This window comes from Stylophora pistillata, chromosome 1 (assembly GCF_964205215.1).
Source record: "Stylophora pistillata chromosome 1, jaStyPist1.2, whole genome shotgun sequence".
Taxonomy (NCBI): domain Eukaryota; kingdom Metazoa; phylum Cnidaria; class Anthozoa; order Scleractinia; family Pocilloporidae; genus Stylophora; species Stylophora pistillata.
Genome location: NC_142519.1, coordinates 8,394,724 through 8,412,305, shown reverse-complemented (window position 1 = coordinate 8,412,305; position 17,582 = coordinate 8,394,724). Strand labels below are relative to the sequence as shown.

Sequence of the window (17,582 nt, the reverse complement as noted above, 5' to 3'; positions counted from 1 at the left end):
CTACAATCGAATGTGATTAAATGGTTTGTTATGCCTTTTTGAAAAACATTCAGCCATTTTGAGTTTCTCTTCGAATCTGAAAAAGTTTGAGACCACTACACGGACTTGGGGCTTGGAAACTGGGCAGACTTTGAACTCGACTTGATAAGAGCAATATCCTTTGCGGATAGTACATTAGCAAGTCAAGTTCACATGCTATTGTTTATTGATTGAATACTCTCGACCAATCATATTTCTTTTATAGTAAGTCTAATGTGTGATAATGAATGTTATATGACAGATATGAATGCCTTTAAGTCCTTGATCACTCGTTTGACAGTGTTCATTTCTGACTGATTTAAGCACAGTTCAATTCATGATCATCAAGCCATGATTTTCTCAGCCTCCTTCACAAAGAAAAGTGTCCTTCTTTTGCTATGGATGTGCTTGATGCAGGAAAGCCTCGCAGGTATTTCATTCGGGATTTCAAATTTTCCGTCATTTTTGTTCAATTTCAGTATTCATTTTGCTTCCATCAAAAACAATAGGGGCTTTAAGTTTGGATTTATAGAGTCAATTTCCTTTACAAGTGAAAACCACGAAAATACGCACATTAGCATAGTAGCCGATAGTTTTAAATTACGAGCATGGCCTGTAACATACCTTCATTCTAGTTTCAGCAAGAGTTTGCTAAACCTGACGCCCCACCCCCATCTCTGAATCAAATGTATGTAATCGAGGCAATATGCTTAGAAGCCGTCAGTCGATGAGCTGAGGTGAATTTGTCTGTAACGTATCGTAACTTCAGTTCAGCGAGAATTAGTCAAATCCCGCGCTCCACCTCCATAATTGGGATAACTAATTCCGATAAACTGCAGTTAGGCTGACGAACTGTAATTGGCTTATACAACTATCAAAAATCAGTTTGCGTTCCTAATTGATTTGGCTTAAAAGACAGTTCTTCGTAAAATAGCTAACCCTAACCCTACGTTACTTGACCAAGTACGATCCTAATTAAGCGCTTTGTTGAAGATCACGTGACTGCGACTGATAATTTCCGCATAAAATGTATAGGTTAGTCTCGGAGGGAGGGTGCGGAAAGAACGCTCTGTCACCCACCCAAGTTTTGCTCCCACTTTCCTTTTCCTGTTCTTGCTCCGCTCCACCGCTTGTGAATCTAGATGCAGGATTAACAGCTATCGCCAAGTCGGAATGACAGAGCATCACACAACTTACACTTACTACAAATTCCAAAGTCATAGTATTTTTTTTCTTTTTCATTTTTTCTTCTTTTTTCTTTTAGTTTTTTGTTTTTGCCAACGCGAGAAAAATTACTTCTTGACACTTCTTTCTTAGAACAAAACAGCTGCTTTTCGCAATATATAAGCAACAAGCCCGTTTAATTTTTAAGACCCAGTTCCAGTTCTAGTTGTGAGAAACATGGGATAATGCATTTTATAAATGGCCTCCTGTTTCCGGGTTTATTCACTTGTGCTTCCGTTTAACTCTGAGGAAATAAGCTAATGAATTATCAGACGTTTAAGACTTGCCTCGATTGGTATTACTGACCGAAGAATGTTACTTTAATCAACTTTCTCTCAATTTAAAGCCAACTGATATATTCTTTTTGCTTTAATGTGACATTGTGACGCCGATGACGTCGTTCATAAACGATCTTCAGTTATTTTTCTATTTTTAGTTTTGGCGAATATGACGTGTATGAAAAAGCTAAATCTTTACATCTTTCCTAGCCGTTGAAAAGGGAAAGGTTGACATGCAAGTGACAAATGATGACCCTAACTGCCAGTACGTGTCATTCAGTAGCAAATTCTCCGGTGATGGAACTCCCGTCAGAGTTTTCGCTTCGATTAATCATGGAAATAAATCATCTGGGGTCCATAATTTAGCTTTTATTTGGCTCGAAGATGTTACAACAAGCCGTTTCAAGGTCTGTCTCGTACAAAGTGGCAAAAGCCCGGAAGTTAATAACACCATGATTGATTGGTTGGCGTTCCAAGGATCGCAATCGGGAGTATCACATGGCCAGACACGTTTTAGCCTTTTCACCACTGGATCACGATGCAAATGGCATAAGTTTTCTCGGGTATGGTAAACTTTCAACTTAAGTTGTTCTAATGTGTAGGTTGATCAATGACTGTCCACATCCGCTGAACCCTTTTCGTCCTTCCTTTCTTTCTTTCTGGTACGCACTGCTCATTTTAGGTCTTCAAACCTCCTATTTCATGTACATTTATTCCTTGTTTTTATATTTTTCTGTATTTCTTACAGCCCCTGATAAACCATTTATCTTTCATGTTCCTTCGATCCTTATACGTATTGTCTATTTCATTCAGTTCATAACTTTTTATTTTCACTTATCCTATAGAGTGAGGCATCGGTGACTATTAGAAACCACAAAACAGTGGAAAAATCATCGAAAAGCGCAGAAAAACTAAAAAATTTAATAAAAAAGGGAAAAGCACGTGTTAAACCGTGAAGTGGTAACAAGTGGAGCGTAGAAGAGAAATCGGAACCCAAATAGGAAAAACCAAAAACCACATCAGATACCCAATCCGAAAATCCGTTAGTATTTTTGGCGAAAACCGAAAACCAAATGCAAAATACGGAAAATCCGCCAATCGCAATGAGATGCTAAACCAAAAACCGAAGTGTTTGCTCAGAAACCGAAAAAATCGTTGAAAAAAGGCAAAACCGTGGAGGCGAAAATTCCAATGCCCCCTCCTAATACATGTACTTACTTTCTCATCCGCATGAGTCCTGCACTAATTTATCTAGCCGCCTTTCCTTTTTGTCTCTTTGCCATTCTACATTTTCCATCTTCCACCGCTAAGGTGTCATGTTCCTTAAAAAAACAACAATCTTACTTATTTTTCAAAGCAAACAAGAAAGCTCTCTGTTATTTTCTTTTTAAAAGGTGTTTTCATCAGTTCCCAAAATCTACGTGACCGTGCAACATGGAATTCCAAACAAAGGGCAAGACGCCGTGAGTGTTTGGATTGCAAACGTTTCCACGAATCGGTTCGAAGTTTGTGTACAGGAATCCACTACATTCAGCGGCCTTCATGACAAGCTTTTGGTGGTACGCAAAACGTTATCATGACAAAACCACTTTTACGCGGCTATGGAATCGGTTCAAATTTTCTATTGTCTTTCACTTTGCAGAACTGGATGGCCTACGAATACTACCCGTCAGTTTGGGAGGCGAAGGAGTCCGCAGTGGTAAAGTTTTCCGCAAGCGAGATACCATCTGAACAAGACAGTTACGCCCTGTGTAAGGTATGACAAAGCAAAGGTTTTATTTTCAATGTGATTACCACAGGTGTTCTTGCTCACCTTAACAGCGCAGCGCTTAGCTTTGCTACCAACTAATTACAACTTAAATCGGCACTTACCAAAAAATTTACGTTCGTTTCTTTTCTTAGTTTGTTTTGTTTTTGTTTTCTTTTGTTTTCTGTTTTGCTTTGTCTTATTTTCCTTTTTAAAATGAACCTCTTCTAACATAAAGTTTCTGAAAACATCAAGCTTTCTCCTATCTTGCCATTCAAATATTCAAAATAACCCTTCGACTGCCCTCTCACTACTGGGAAAGATCGGTGTAACACCAAATACCTTTATCCTGGGTTCGTCTTCGGAAGCAACGAAGCTTCAAATAGTAAAGTAGAAATAAAACTTTCTATGTTTTACACTTCGCAGAATGTCACCTTTTCAAGTCCATTTTATTCTGCACCAGTGGTACTCACCACAGTCATTAACGGTGTCGGTAAGGAAGCAATCAACTTGTGCCCAGCCGAGGGTCCTTTAATTACTTGGCTGGAGGTAAGGCGGAAAAAGTTGGGGTTATTTCATACGATTAGATAAATAAGTAACCGCACAAGGAAAACAGTGGCTATATGAGGAATTCAAACCAATAATTGTTGACTCGCGACAACCTGATATTCAACCAGATATGTGAATCAGATTGGGAACACCGAAAAAGTAGAACATAGTAGAGGTAAATAGTGGAGATTGCTTTTTTACTTTTAATGATATCTTCATATTCAGGTCAATGACTTGTACCTATAACTTAAGACCAATTACAGATTTTGCTAAATTATCATGATCGTTTCTTCGATAACTATAATTAACAATTATTCGCCGATGGTGAGGTGAATATCGTCGAATAATCCCCGAGACGAAGTCGAGGGGATTATTCGACAATATTCACCGAACCTGAGGCGAATAATTGTTTTAGTATAATTTCAGAGCTGAACAACAGAGAAATTTCTAAAATCATAACATTTTAGTAATTTTATTAACTTTATTAACATTTTATTTTAACATTTTATATAAACCGCGTGGAGCGGTTTACTTAGCGTCATATAAAGAACCAATCAGATCACTCGACCAATCAGATCACTGGAAAGTCTTTGCTCAGCTCTGAAATTATACTAATATAACATACAACATCCTGTGACGTATCGTAACAACCCCATCATTCCAAAAAAATGTTTTATGAAAATCATAGTAACGATTTTACTTCATAGGAAGTGACTACTTCTTACTTTCGAGTGTGTATTAAGGATAGCGCTGGATACGATGGACAGAGAAGCAAAGTTCTGGTAGATTACTTGGTTATCGGAGGTAAGATATAGCGCATAAACTTATTTTTTCCAAGTTCTTCACTTACACCTACCCACACATAAGGTATTTTTTTATCATGATTACTTTTCACGAGACAGAGGAGAGTAATGATTCAGGGGCCGAATTGTGCAAGTTCTCAGTATACCAGGGTTTATTGGAGTTTGCACTGCTGTAATTGCTATACTGAGCTGGTGAGTCACGATAGTATTATCCGAAAAAGTTTTTTTTAAAGACAATTCCCCTGATTTCAGATTGCTTAATTTCGGAACGAACAAAACCTGACTGCAATTAGTCGATGAACTGTTAAAAAGTAAAAGTTTGAGAAGTACGTTGACTTCACCACGGCCATTGTCACCATTTTCAGCCTGCCGTTACTTTCTTTTCGCTTTAAGTACTTAACAGTTGTGTCGTACTTGAAAAATTCATTTTCAGATCTCGATCCCTGCACAAATACTAGTTGCAAGTATCACAGCCATTGTGTCGCCTTGTCTCCAAACCAATTTACCTGTGCTTGTGAAAGCAGCTGTCCTTCATATGAAGAACAGGTCTGTGCATCTAACGGCCGCACATTTACCAACTTGTGCCTACTCAAGCAAGAGATATGTAGAACACGTGGAAATTATACCAAGCATCATCCTGGCAGCTGTACAGGTACATTTCCGGCCGGTGATAAATAATTCGTCGTTTTCGCTGATTCAAGCTGCTAGGTGCACACTTCTCTTTAATTATATCTAATACAGGTGCTCATCTAAAAAACAATAATTGATGGTGGAAGCTTACATTTGAAAAAAAAAAGTACATTACTAACTCAGTTGGATTTGTGGTCTTATGTAAGCCGATTTTACGACTTTTCTTAAGCGAAGACTTCATAAGTGCATTTATAAATAGACAGACGCGAACAGACAGACGGGCCATGACAGACATGAAAATTAAGAAGAAGCAGCTAATTTATATATTTCAAAACGTGGAATGTTGACTCTCGAGTTTTCAACTCCCTGCAGGTTTCCCTCTTCAGAAAGGAAGACATCAGTTCCGAAACGTTCCCTCCTGGGCAGAGGATCATTGTGCAGTCATCAAGTTTAAACCATTCATATTTTACCCTGACCAGAAAACTTACATACAACTTACTGTAAATCACGTGAACTACAGTGACTCCACTGTCGTACACGAAGCCACAACACCTTGGGTCGAGAATGTTAACAGCACTCAGTTCACAGCCTGCGTCACTCGAGCTGGAAGGAATGATTACCCCTCGGATAGCTTTGCCACAGTTGATTGGGTCGCTTATCAGGGTGCTCCATCTGGGGGAATGGCAGGTCAGAAATGGTTCTCAAGATGGTGGACTGGAACTAGCTGTCAAACGGTCACCTTTGCTAAGGTGGAGTGAGTTGTAATGTTCAATTTATAGTTTTCCTCGAAACAACTAATAGTACACGTCAAAAAAAAAACTTTTCCCTGTTTTGGTTCTTATCGCACAAGTTTGTCATCTTAAAGCTGTCCAGAACATCCAACCTATATTCAGACAACAGACCGCTAACTAGCTCTAGGGGGAGGGGAGGGCGCGGAATCCACTTTGCAATAAGTAAGTCATGTTCTTCGGCAGTTAATAATCATAATAATATGCGGCGCCTCACCTCTATTTATACTCTCAAATATAATTTATATACTATTGTGAAAACAGTTCGAAAATTGTTTTTTCAGTATATAACAAGCTGACTTATTTTGTTTGGTTTTCTTTTGTCTTCTTGAATTGTTAACGTAGACATAATTGAATGAATGAATGAAATATCTCTATTTCGCTCGTTAAAATACATATCAAACGTTACAGAGAGTAAAGGTATATAGATCATTTACAATAATTATGTAAAATCAGATACAACATAAGATATATGAGATGTATAATGTTAGCAGGTACCTTCAATTTCAGTCACAGAAGTTTAATTTTTCCGACGAGTTCCTACCTCCAATTCCTACAGGGAAAATATTCCAAACCACCGACGATTTTTGCAACAGCTGAGCACTACAGATCGCGCCTTATGCATGATGCCACCAGTGTATGGCTTGAAGATGTCACAACTGCTTCCTTCAAGATTTGTCTTCGGGAGCTGCAGAACTTCGCAGGGGTTCATGACGACATATCGGTGGTCGGTATTTCTGAGTTTATTGTAACAGTCGCTATCTTTGTTTCTCTTTTTATAAACGACAAATTACAGCGCTGAAGTAATGTAAAGCTTTACCAATTTTATGGTGCACTATCGGTCTTCTACCCTAAGAAGATATTTGGTTAAATTTGAACAACCATATGAAGACGTGTATCATGTAATTTGTATGCTAAGAATTCCGCAGAAAATGAAAAATTATACTGCAATCTGTTGAATGGAATGACGTAAGTCAGATGCTGTTAATGAGTTATTGCAGTTAGTGTATCAATATTGTACCTATTTTTTTCTCTTGCTGTAATTTTCTTCTAGAACTGGTTGGCGTTTGAGTCTCTCCATAGACCATTATTTTCAGAACACAGTGAAGTGACTTTCCAGAACGACGTTTTGCCATCCGAGATTGACAACTTTGCCTTCTGTAAGGTAAGCACTGGCGGAGTGATTAAGAAGATCTAAGAGTCATTATCTTATCAAATAAGACATTAGGAATTCGTTTCCCTAAAGTTTGAGCCACTTGTCGACCGCAAACATTTTGTGGATTATAAATTCATATGGAGATTGTCCCTGAAATGCCGTTTGTGAAAGTGGATGTTTCTTAACACTGAAGGAAACAAGAAAACGTATGCATAGTTAAAATGTGTTTTCATTGAAGTTAAAATGTAAAAGACTCGGCAAACGCAAGGCGCAATAATCACACAGAGAAAAAGCGTTTTACAAATGAAACTTGCCATTCCTCAGACGTTAGAATCAGATATTAAAATCCTAGCTCACTGTTATCATAACGAAGCATACGATAACTTTGAGCCATTACCAATCCAATATTCTATTCTTTCAAATTATCTAAAGGGTGTGACAAATAATTGAACTGTTCCTCACTAGCAAATTGGTAATGTTTTTCTGATCAACATTTTTCATTAACTTACAACTATCACATTTTTTATCACATCGCTATGATTTAAACCAACTATACGCAATTCTAGTTCACCACTAAATTTTCTCCGATTCTTATTGGTTTAAATTGATCACGTGACGCGATAGTGTTCATCTATGGAGAGACACTGTCAGCCCTTAGTGCTCGTCCGGGGAAAATACCCGGATGGATAGTACTCATCCGTGAAAAATGTTGAATGGTTTGATGGCCGCGAAGTTAGGCAGATCGGAGAAACAGTGACTTTTCAACTCTGACAGATATAACCTATTATTTAGCTAATATATGCTTGTGAATTAATGACATTTGTGATAGGCTGTACGCATGGATAAATATTTGATTGATCTGCATTTAGTGGGTTTTGATTGTTTTTCAACTGGCGCGCGGAAGAAAATTTAGTGGTGAGCAATGAAGACAATAGAGTGTTTATGTCTCGGAACTATCGGTCTGATAGTTGCCCCTTGGAAATTTGATGTTCCTAAAACTAGCATATTTGCCCTCGAGGCATCGCTTCTCGGGAAAATATTTGTATTAAGAACATCAAATTTCCGCGGGGCAACTATCAGCCGTTAGTTCCTCGACAGAACCACTCTATTGTTCAAATAGATACCATGTTACCGTGCGTTTAGTCTTATGTCTGTTCAGTAATAGCAAACAGATGTCGTCACGAGGCGCAGCCAGGTGTGTCTTTGATGTTCTTTCCACATTTTCACGTCTACTGTGATCCATTACGGCACAAACCCACGCCAACATATGAAATGGTGACGTCATCTATGCGTCTCTCCACCTCTATCAGTAGAATAAAATCAAACTGCGTGTACGATCCAGCATATCAAATAATCGTCAATTCTGTGATTCATACTTGAAGAATGTGAGTTTCAAGCGGAGCTACAGAAAAACTCCATCAGTGTTGTTAACAACCAAACATTCCACTAAGGGCCGAAATGCAGCCGCAGAGTGTAACGGAATTGCAAGCTGGATTGAGGTAATCTGAATGACTATATAAAAGATTGCTGGGAAGCATCGGAACTTCCGTTAAGTTTTCTTTGCTAGGTTCTATTTTCGAAGGCAACAAATTAAGGTGCTGACTAAAAAAAGTGTTACATCTGTGTATCGTCAGCATGATCGAACATGCAGCGACAAATCAGAAAGAAAACTATTTGAGTCCCTCATGATGATCGTAAATCAACTCGATTACCAGTTGAATGCAAATGAAAAAAAGCATCTTGAACCATATGTCAAACTTCTTTAGCCTGTTTATTCTCTAATTTCCGTTTAAGTGTGACGCTGCGACTTCTTGCGTCATGTCGTACAGTGCGAATGTGCATTTGCCAATTTTTGGTGCGAACCGTCTAGCTCCACGATTTCTCGAGCTCGAAGCTTTTGTGTTAGATTTCAATTCGCCTATTTGTCTTATTTTACCCCGGGAGTTATGTGACAAAGCACTATGTTCGAATTCCTATCCTACATTTCTAGATCCGCCTGAACGACAGAATGCAAAGCGAAAAAATCCTTGTTTTGTAGAATGTAGTCCACGAAGAACTGGTTAGATCACTAGACACAACTTAGATCATTTTCCAGGCGCACGATAGCGTTTGCTTACTTACTGTACACATCGCTTTGAATTTTAAAGAGTTATCTCTTTCTTTCTAGTTTATCACCCTTTCCGACTTCCGCATTTGTGTCAAGGAGCTCTTCATCAAGCGTTTTGATCCACTGATAGTATCATATGCAGTTCTATCAGGTGAGAGAAGTAATTTGTCCTTCAGGCCCGGTGAATAAATTTTTTTCAGGGCTCTTAGATCTCCTAGTCTCGGAAAGCTCCTGAGGCTCCCTCTCCCGCCTCCAACCACAATCCTTGCCACGTTCAACCATTTATCTCATCAGATGTTTGCGAGGATGAATGGGAATATTTCAATGGGTATTGCTACAGAAAAGTATCTGCCTGTGATTCATGGACCAATGGCCAGGCTGCATGCGTCAGCCTGGGAGCAAATCTTCCCAGTATCCACAATCAAGAGGAGAATGTTTACGTTCAAAGTCTTCACGGCGGGGAACATTCTTGGTTGGGGCTCTCTAATACCAAATCCGAAGGGACATTTGTATGGAGCGATGGAACACCATTTGACTTTCATTTCTGGGCGGAACACCAACCACAAAAATCACACAAAAAAAACTGCGTCCATACGCTTGGTTTTCTTCATGATCATCTCTACAAATGGAAAGATGTGAATTGTACTGAATGTCACAGATTCACTTGCAAGAAGGGTAAGAAATAATCTAAAGGATGTATTAGAGATGTCTAGTTTGGTAAATAATTACCACCAGAGTTTGGAGTTTTTTGACCTCATGTCCAATTTTTTTTCCTTTAAAAAAAGATAACCCCCGCAAGGAAAAGCATGCTTCATATTTAAAGAGTGGTGTACTAACAATTATAAGCAAGGAATTTAGGAACCCTTTGATCGCCAATATTCTCATTTGATACTGGCATACTGTTTTGTCAAATGTGGTTTATTGTGTTTGACCCTTTTGCCATTATTTCTCGATTTAAAACGTTACCTGAAGCAATACTGAACTACCTGTTGAATTCGTATCAACAAACGCGCTGATTTGAGCAGAACAGGGTAGCCCCACAAAATACCAACTGCGCAAGTCCAAATCCACCTCATTACCCTCTGGTTAAGCAGGCCACCTTCGTCTAGAATCTGGCTGTCTTTCTATGCCTGCCACTATGTGATGTTCTGGTCACTTTCGACAACAACAGACGAACAGCAAAGACAATCTGATGCAACAATCTCATAAAAAGGACTCTCTATTTAAACCTTTGAAGCCGTGGTGTTTTTTTCGGATTTTTTTTTGGTATGTTTTTGTTTTTAGAATCCAGATTGCAAAACTGCAACTGGAGAAGGTTATAAAAGCTAACTCATTACTTTTATGGCACATAACTTTGATTAATATCTTTATTCTAACAGACTACAACGAATGTAGAGATTTCTCCTATTTCTCCTATAAACGCCACTTGGGCGAACAGTGATGGTTCATACACCGAATATAAATATGGCGTTCAATTTGAATTGCCATTGTTCTGGACTCACTAGCCTCGTCTTCACGTGGAAATACAAAAGGATTATTACATGTGTGAGAGGCTAGTCAGTCCAGAATAATGGCAACTCAAATTGGACGCCATATTTGCATTATGTTAATACTCATGTCCATGCGATGTTGGATTCCGTTTGGATCGGAAAAGTTGCTTGGGTTTGTTTCAATGAACAGAAACAGCAAGGGCATGAATAAAATTTAGCAAGTTAGACGACCTTAAAAGCCGCAACTATCACGAAATATCGTCCAACAGTAAAAGTAAGTCATGAATGCCTCTCTAAACAAAAATTGTTTTCTTCTTTCGAACAGATATAGATGAATGTGGTTCAGGCTTTTTTTCTTGCCATGCAAAAGCCCGATGTGTCAATACTCCTGGTTCCTACTCCTGTAACTGTTCACCAGGTTATACAGGCGATGGAAAAATAAACTGTACCTTAGGTAAGTAAGGAATGCGTTTGAATCACCTTCCATCCCTATGGTGCTGATGAAACAAAGAACGCTCGACTCCCATCAACCCAAAGGTTTGAGCTTCATCAGATAGTCGGGTTCTCGGGAGTTGAGGAAAATCGCGAAAGAAAGGAAATAAGTTTTTTACTGCATTTATATTTGCTATAATTGGTATGGGTATAGCCGAAACGTTGAACTTTTTCTTAAAGCCTTAAGAAAATCACTTGACGTATGATGCACGATCCTCGCAGTAGAGAGCGCTATTTATGCAATAGCGAAAATCAAACCTGAAAAAAGTCACTTTATCATTTTTGAGTTTCATCGAGTGCTTGAACTTAGAATGCTTTATTTAAAACCAATAGCTAAAAACTGTGCTGAGCTGTACATATATGGTTTAAGAACCAGCGGTGTTTATACAATCGACCCTGATGGTTCGGGTGCCTTTGATGTATATTGTGATCAAACATCAGCCGGTGGTGGGTGGACAGTGTTCCAAAAAAGACTGGATGGTTCGGTAAGTTTCTACCGCGGATGGACCGATTACAAGAATGGGTTTGGTAACCTGAATGGAGAATTTTGGCTTGGACTGGATGATACACCGCCTGACAATAATAAAGAACAAGCTCCGAGTAGATCTGATGGACACCAAAAGCAACACTGCTTACGCCGAGTACGACACGTTTGCAGTTGCTAGCGAGAGGACTAAGTACCAGCTTAGCCTTGGGACCTACTCAGGTTGGTGAATAGTGTTTGTTTTCATTAGTTATTGGTACAAAGTGTCTGTGCTTATCAGGGATTTCTAAGTGTGATACTAAACTTGTTTTGATAAATACTTCTTCTATTTTAATGTAGCTTAACATCAAGTATTTCGTCAAAATTGTCCAAACATAGGGGTGTTATTTACCATGCAGGAGCTCCGAAATAGGAAAAGTTGTGCTTGAGGTATTACAAGCGATTATCTTTCGCGGCTGCGGTTTGTACTTAAAAGTGAGTAATGGGGACAATTCGACGCGGAGTAAAACAAAAATTACACGCTTTTGTGGCACTAAGCTACAAATAAACTTTCATCATAGTTAAAAAAGGTCATTTTACTTGAGTTTGCTTATCACATCCTTTGCATTTTTGAATGGGTGGTTCAGATTAACCGTTGCATTGATTCAGCGTTGTTGAAAGAGAAAAAACCTAACTATGAAAATGCACTGATACCGTACATACATATACTTTATTTCGACTCGAATTTTCAGAGTAGCTCCAGATAAGTAAACGTGAAAATAAGGATGGAAGAATTCGACCGTGGTCCGCACAACGGCTGATTCTTTTGTCTCACTCAATCAACCGATCCGGTTCCGTTTTAACACACACACACAAAAAAAATGAAAATGCAATCAATGATAACTCATGATTTGCATTTTGCTTTGCTATACAGTCATCTTATAAACTATTTGTTCATTGATTTTTGGGCGTCTTTTTCAGGTACTGCAGGAGATTCTCTTGCTCGTCATCGTGGCCATGCTTTTACAACTAAAGATCAAGACAATGACAGCTGGAGGCGTGGTAACTGTGCTGTGGAGTACAAAGGAGCCTGGTGGTACGAGCAATGTCATCATTCTAACCTGAACGGTGTGTTTCATAATGGGAGGCACTCGTCATATGCCGATGGAGTCAACTGGTATCACTGGAGAGGACATAACTACTCCGTCAAGAAAGCTGAGATGAAAATCAGACCAATTTCCTTTTAGCAGATTTAGAACTTTCTGTTTTGTTTCCATTCGAACTTTCTTTTCTGTAAAGGAAACAAAAAGAAAAATGATTAAACATGGAGTATTGGTAGAAAAGAGGACGTGTGCTTCTTTATTCACCTCACCTAATTAAAAGGACCCGCTCCCCTCCTCCAATGAAATCGATTTTGTATTTATTAAGCATACAATAACCTCGAAAATGGTTGTGTCAAATTGTCCAAATTGATTTCTCGAGTGGCCAAGGTCAGTGATTGATTAACGCTTCTAAAAGAGATGATGAATTGATCACCATGAATATCAGCATCGGTAGAGAGTGGCATTGCTTCCTGGCCATGTTGATAATCTGCGACGAACTAGCTGAATGAACTGTGGTCGAAGAACATTCAGCAATGTAAGTTTTTTTTTTGTATTTTCATTTTCTTGGTCCTCGATAAATTGTCTCATTGAATTAATGTCTGCGAACCTTGAAGCCAAGCTTTTAGGGAAACAGGGAACATTCCTGGAAGCATGAAGAGCACTTAGGAAGCTAGAGTTTCTTTCGGCTGCGTCTCGAGAAACTCTTGTGCAGTTCTCTCGTGCTCTCTAAACTTCCCATGTGCATCTTTAACTCGATATGCGCACGCTAAGCATAAACCAATTCTTTCATACGTCGATGATAATCAGTTCTGAATGAGCGACCCAGCCGCGTTAGTGAATCAGCATAATAACCTAGTTTATCAGAGCATATCTCACGGGTTTTCAAGTGAACATATAAGAGTTATATCTATATTCCTGCGATTAAGCTCGAACAAAAATTATAAGGAAATTTCCAAATGATTAGCGAAAGGATGATTTACGTAAAAAGCTTTAATTCCAATTAAGAGAGCTGAAAGTTTCCAATGAACAGTCACCGTTCGTATTAAAACATAGCTAGAGCATGATCAAAACGTGTAACATTTAACTCTCACCGGAAGAAGTTTAATTTATTCGAACCATGTCTAGCAATCGAACTGAACTAACAAAAAAAACTAAATAGATATAAAGAAAATGGTTATGACCGTTAAATGATAGTTTTGAGTGGCAAATATAATGAAATCAATATTAAATGAAACACATGTGATCGATTTATTGTAATTTTTGCGTCCAAATAGGAAAGTTTTGCATTACTGTCTTATTGATTTGGAAAAAGATGCTATCTGGAGCGTGGATCGAATGGTGCGATTTGTGAATAAATTGTAGCGGTAAAAGCCTTCGCCATTAAAAAAGTAATTTTTAAATTCTGCTGTAGAGTATAAAAAAAATTAGTTTCCTCAGACAAGAAAGCAAAGACTGGAAAGTTCAACGATTTTGAGGATATGTAGCACACATCTCGTACCCGAATCATTTAAAAAACATGAAACGGTGAGGCAAACTCTTGAACTATCTAAGCTAACAATTTTCAAACAGAGGAAATATAACAAAGAGTGCTCGTTACGAGTCAGGAAAGAAGACCCCGAACTAAATACTCTTAAATGTTAGAGAGGTTGTTAATCCAAGGGTATAAAGTTAAAGGATCTGACAAATTACCCTGACCTGTCTGTAATCACTTATTAAATAGCTCTAATTGTCGTGGTCTTTGGTAGAGTCGCCGGGCTAGTGTTCTCTGCTTTATTGCTGCAACTTTTTAGGATGAATCGAGGAGTTCTGGTTTTCGCTTTCCTTTGCCAACATCATGATTGCCTCTGTCTCGCAATTAATTCTAACACTTAACAGATTGCTGTGAGAACTCGGAAAATGGCCATTTGAACTGCGTTGTTTTCCCGTAATTTATCGTCTTACTGTCCCTCAACAACTGTTATCTTCTATATTAGTTTGGAAATGGTTATCCGCAGCTGTTTTAATCCTCGTTGTTGTGTATTGATTCATTTAGTGGCTCAGGCCAAGAGACAATTATTGTCCCATGATTGCTTTCGATGATCAGCAATCTAGCAACCTGGTCCAATCACTCACCAGTAATACAGTTATTTCGCCCATGTTATTGCATTCATCTAGTACTTGTTGCTTTATTAATAAATGCATTACATCCACTCAACTCTTATCTCCTCTGGGCGACCCGCGAGATCTACTCTTACAAACTTTTGACTGTGCTAGTTTACTCTAGGGACTGGGTTGTTAATTTGATTTGCTAGTTTATTATTGAGGCAATAGTTGCCAATCCCGGGAATACACTGTCTTAAACTACATATAAATTAACCCTTAAACTTTTCTAATTGTCACTATATTTTATCAAGTTCATATTTTCTAGCACGAAATACTTACGAAGAATATTAGACAACTAAAAGAGTACTTGAATTTGTTTTCTCTGTGAGCTACCTGTACCTGAATTCATTTCGATTCACCAACTTAAAATTTATCATGTTATTATCGTTAGATTTTAGTTGGGGACCAGTCATTATTTACGAATGGGGAAGGAGGCCGCGGGTGGTTGAGGATGCATTCTCGGAGGGGATCTTATGGCTTTCAGGGGGAACCGATGGGGTCACCAACAGACTACAAAGGGTGAACTATAGAAAATTGACTGCTAATTAACTGACAATGAGGGGGATCATAGGAATAAAAAGAGCCTTGTGGGGTTGTGGGGGAATAAAGATATTCAAAGATATTCCCCCTTGTGGGGAATATCTTTGCAAAACCAAAATCCTCCGACCCACCCCCCCCTCTCCACCCAAGCGATGAATAATAACCGGTCCTTCAATCAGGTGCTGATTAAACGGAAAAACGAAGAATTCATAATTTCTCTGCGTTAACAATTACAAATATCACGAACTCTCGCTCTCATAAACGTTGTAACTGCCTTCAAGTCCAGTTTCAACGCCGCTTTAACTTAATTACATTACGATCGATCGTGGTTGCTAAAGGAACAAAATAATCACTAGCGATTGCAAAATACAGATAGAAGGAATAGAAACGTAAACAACGTAGGAAAAGCAATCGTACAAGGAAAAACACTAACAAAAGTTGTATGATTTTGAGGACACGAAGGACGGAAAACTAACACTAAAAGTAGATCGCAGTAAAATCATCGACGTTGATCTTAAGGACTTTGATACTCTAGTGCTGAATTTTACCAAGGAGCCTATACAAAATGAAATTAAACAAAGCAAAATTATACGAAAAAATCCAACAGATTATAAATCAACGTGTGTGAAAGAATGCGAAAAACAATAAGAAAAATGCACGAGGGGAACGTAAATGGATGCCGCATTAACAAACGTACTTATTAGTTCGATTGCTTTTGAAGAAGACTTCACCCCCCTAAAAGAATTCAATATCAACATATGTGACACAATCATTCTCGTGGTTTTTGTGCGTTTTAAAACACAGAATCTTAAACGCTTTCATTGCTTTGAGACTTCTGTTTTAATGGTTTGGGTTAATGAAATATAAGGCATATGCGGTCTCATCGGGCCCCATATCCAATCATGTTTGTTTGTATTCCCTTTAAAAATAAAAAGTAAAAACGTTCGAATTGTAACAAAATAGAAAGTTCTAAAATGAAACTGGTCAATTTTCATCTCACCCTTCTTGACAGAGTAGTTAGATCCTCTCTAGCCATTCCAGGTGACCCCATCTACAGAAGATGATGAGTACGCCCCATGGTAATACAGTCCATTCAGATTGGAATGATAACAGCTGTCATACCACCAGGCTCCTTTGTATTACGCAGCACCGTTAATGCCCCCGTTGTCTTTGTCCTAATCTATGGTCGTGAAGGGAGTGCCACGATGATACGAAAGAGAATCGCCAGCAGTGCCTGAAAAAAACAATATTTTTTTGGGAAAAAGTATTGAAATAGTTAGATGATTACTGCATTACACAGGGAAATGCAAACTTGGCTTAATCAATTAATTGATTAGTCAATATCAATAATTTTTTTTAGCTTCAGAGCAGGAAGAAATCCTAAATCCTTTAGTTGGCCGAGACAGGCTGTTTGAGAGAACCAAAACATATTTTCACCACGAACTAATGTTTAATGTTTAATCACAGTTCGTAACCATACATAACTGATACAAATGAACTAAATACTAAAAAAATAAAAGAATAATAATACATATATAAACGAACAAAAATACAAAAATGGTTAACAGAATGGTAGTAGGGGTAAACCAAGTTCCCATGCTAAGACATACCCTCCCAAAATAATAATGCATAAACTTATATTAAAAACACTATGCCTAGTATCACAGGAAAATTAGGAGCATAGGTACTTAATCAGTGAAACTTTAAAAGAGTGGAGGCTAGGAGATGGCATTACATCCAAAGGCAAAGAGTTGCAATCATTAATATATCTATGAAAGAATGAATATTTAAAATAATTTGTACGGGCAACTTTCGGCCTTATTTTATACTTATGCTTACTTCTAGTACGAGTTATTGCAATAATATCGAAATACTGATGGCAGTTGATATCACAGTAACCAAATATGCTGACGTCTATTCTCAACCTTAAACTGTACCCTTACTTCAGCCTCAGACTGCAAATGGTCAGAAATAGACTATATTACAAACTATATTACAAATATAACCTTATACATTTGAACTAGGCTAATATATTTCCTTCTCAGTTCTAAA

General features: G+C 38.2%; 2 protein-coding genes across 2 annotated transcripts in view; one reads left to right on the top strand and one right to left on the bottom strand.

Moving 5' to 3' along the window:
- Positions 1-289: 289 nt before the first annotated feature.
- LOC148741122 (techylectin-5B-like) lies at positions 290-13,088 on the top strand. Its single transcript, XM_088756438.1, has 16 exons — positions 290-448; positions 1,731-2,083; positions 2,915-3,079; positions 3,163-3,276; positions 3,694-3,816; positions 4,524-4,620; positions 5,053-5,271; positions 5,622-5,998; positions 6,597-6,764; positions 7,092-7,202; positions 8,576-8,692; positions 9,361-9,451; positions 9,595-9,975; positions 11,116-11,244; positions 11,616-11,988; positions 12,727-13,088. The coding sequence occupies exons 15-16, from the start codon at positions 11,820-11,822 to the stop codon at positions 12,990-12,992; spliced, it is 435 nt and encodes a 144-aa protein (XP_088612564.1). The 5' UTR covers positions 290-448; positions 1,731-2,083; positions 2,915-3,079; positions 3,163-3,276; positions 3,694-3,816; positions 4,524-4,620; positions 5,053-5,271; positions 5,622-5,998; positions 6,597-6,764; positions 7,092-7,202; positions 8,576-8,692; positions 9,361-9,451; positions 9,595-9,975; positions 11,116-11,244; positions 11,616-11,819; the 3' UTR covers positions 12,993-13,088.
- Positions 13,089-15,919: 2,831 nt separating this feature from the next.
- Positions 15,920-17,582, bottom strand: part of LOC111342345 (large ribosomal subunit protein mL41B) — a 40,492-nt gene continuing 38,829 nt past the window's right edge. The window contains exon 8 of the mRNA XM_088756883.1: positions 15,920-16,764. The gene's annotated coding sequence lies outside the window, so the exon portion shown is untranslated. The remainder of the gene's footprint in view (positions 16,765-17,582) is intronic.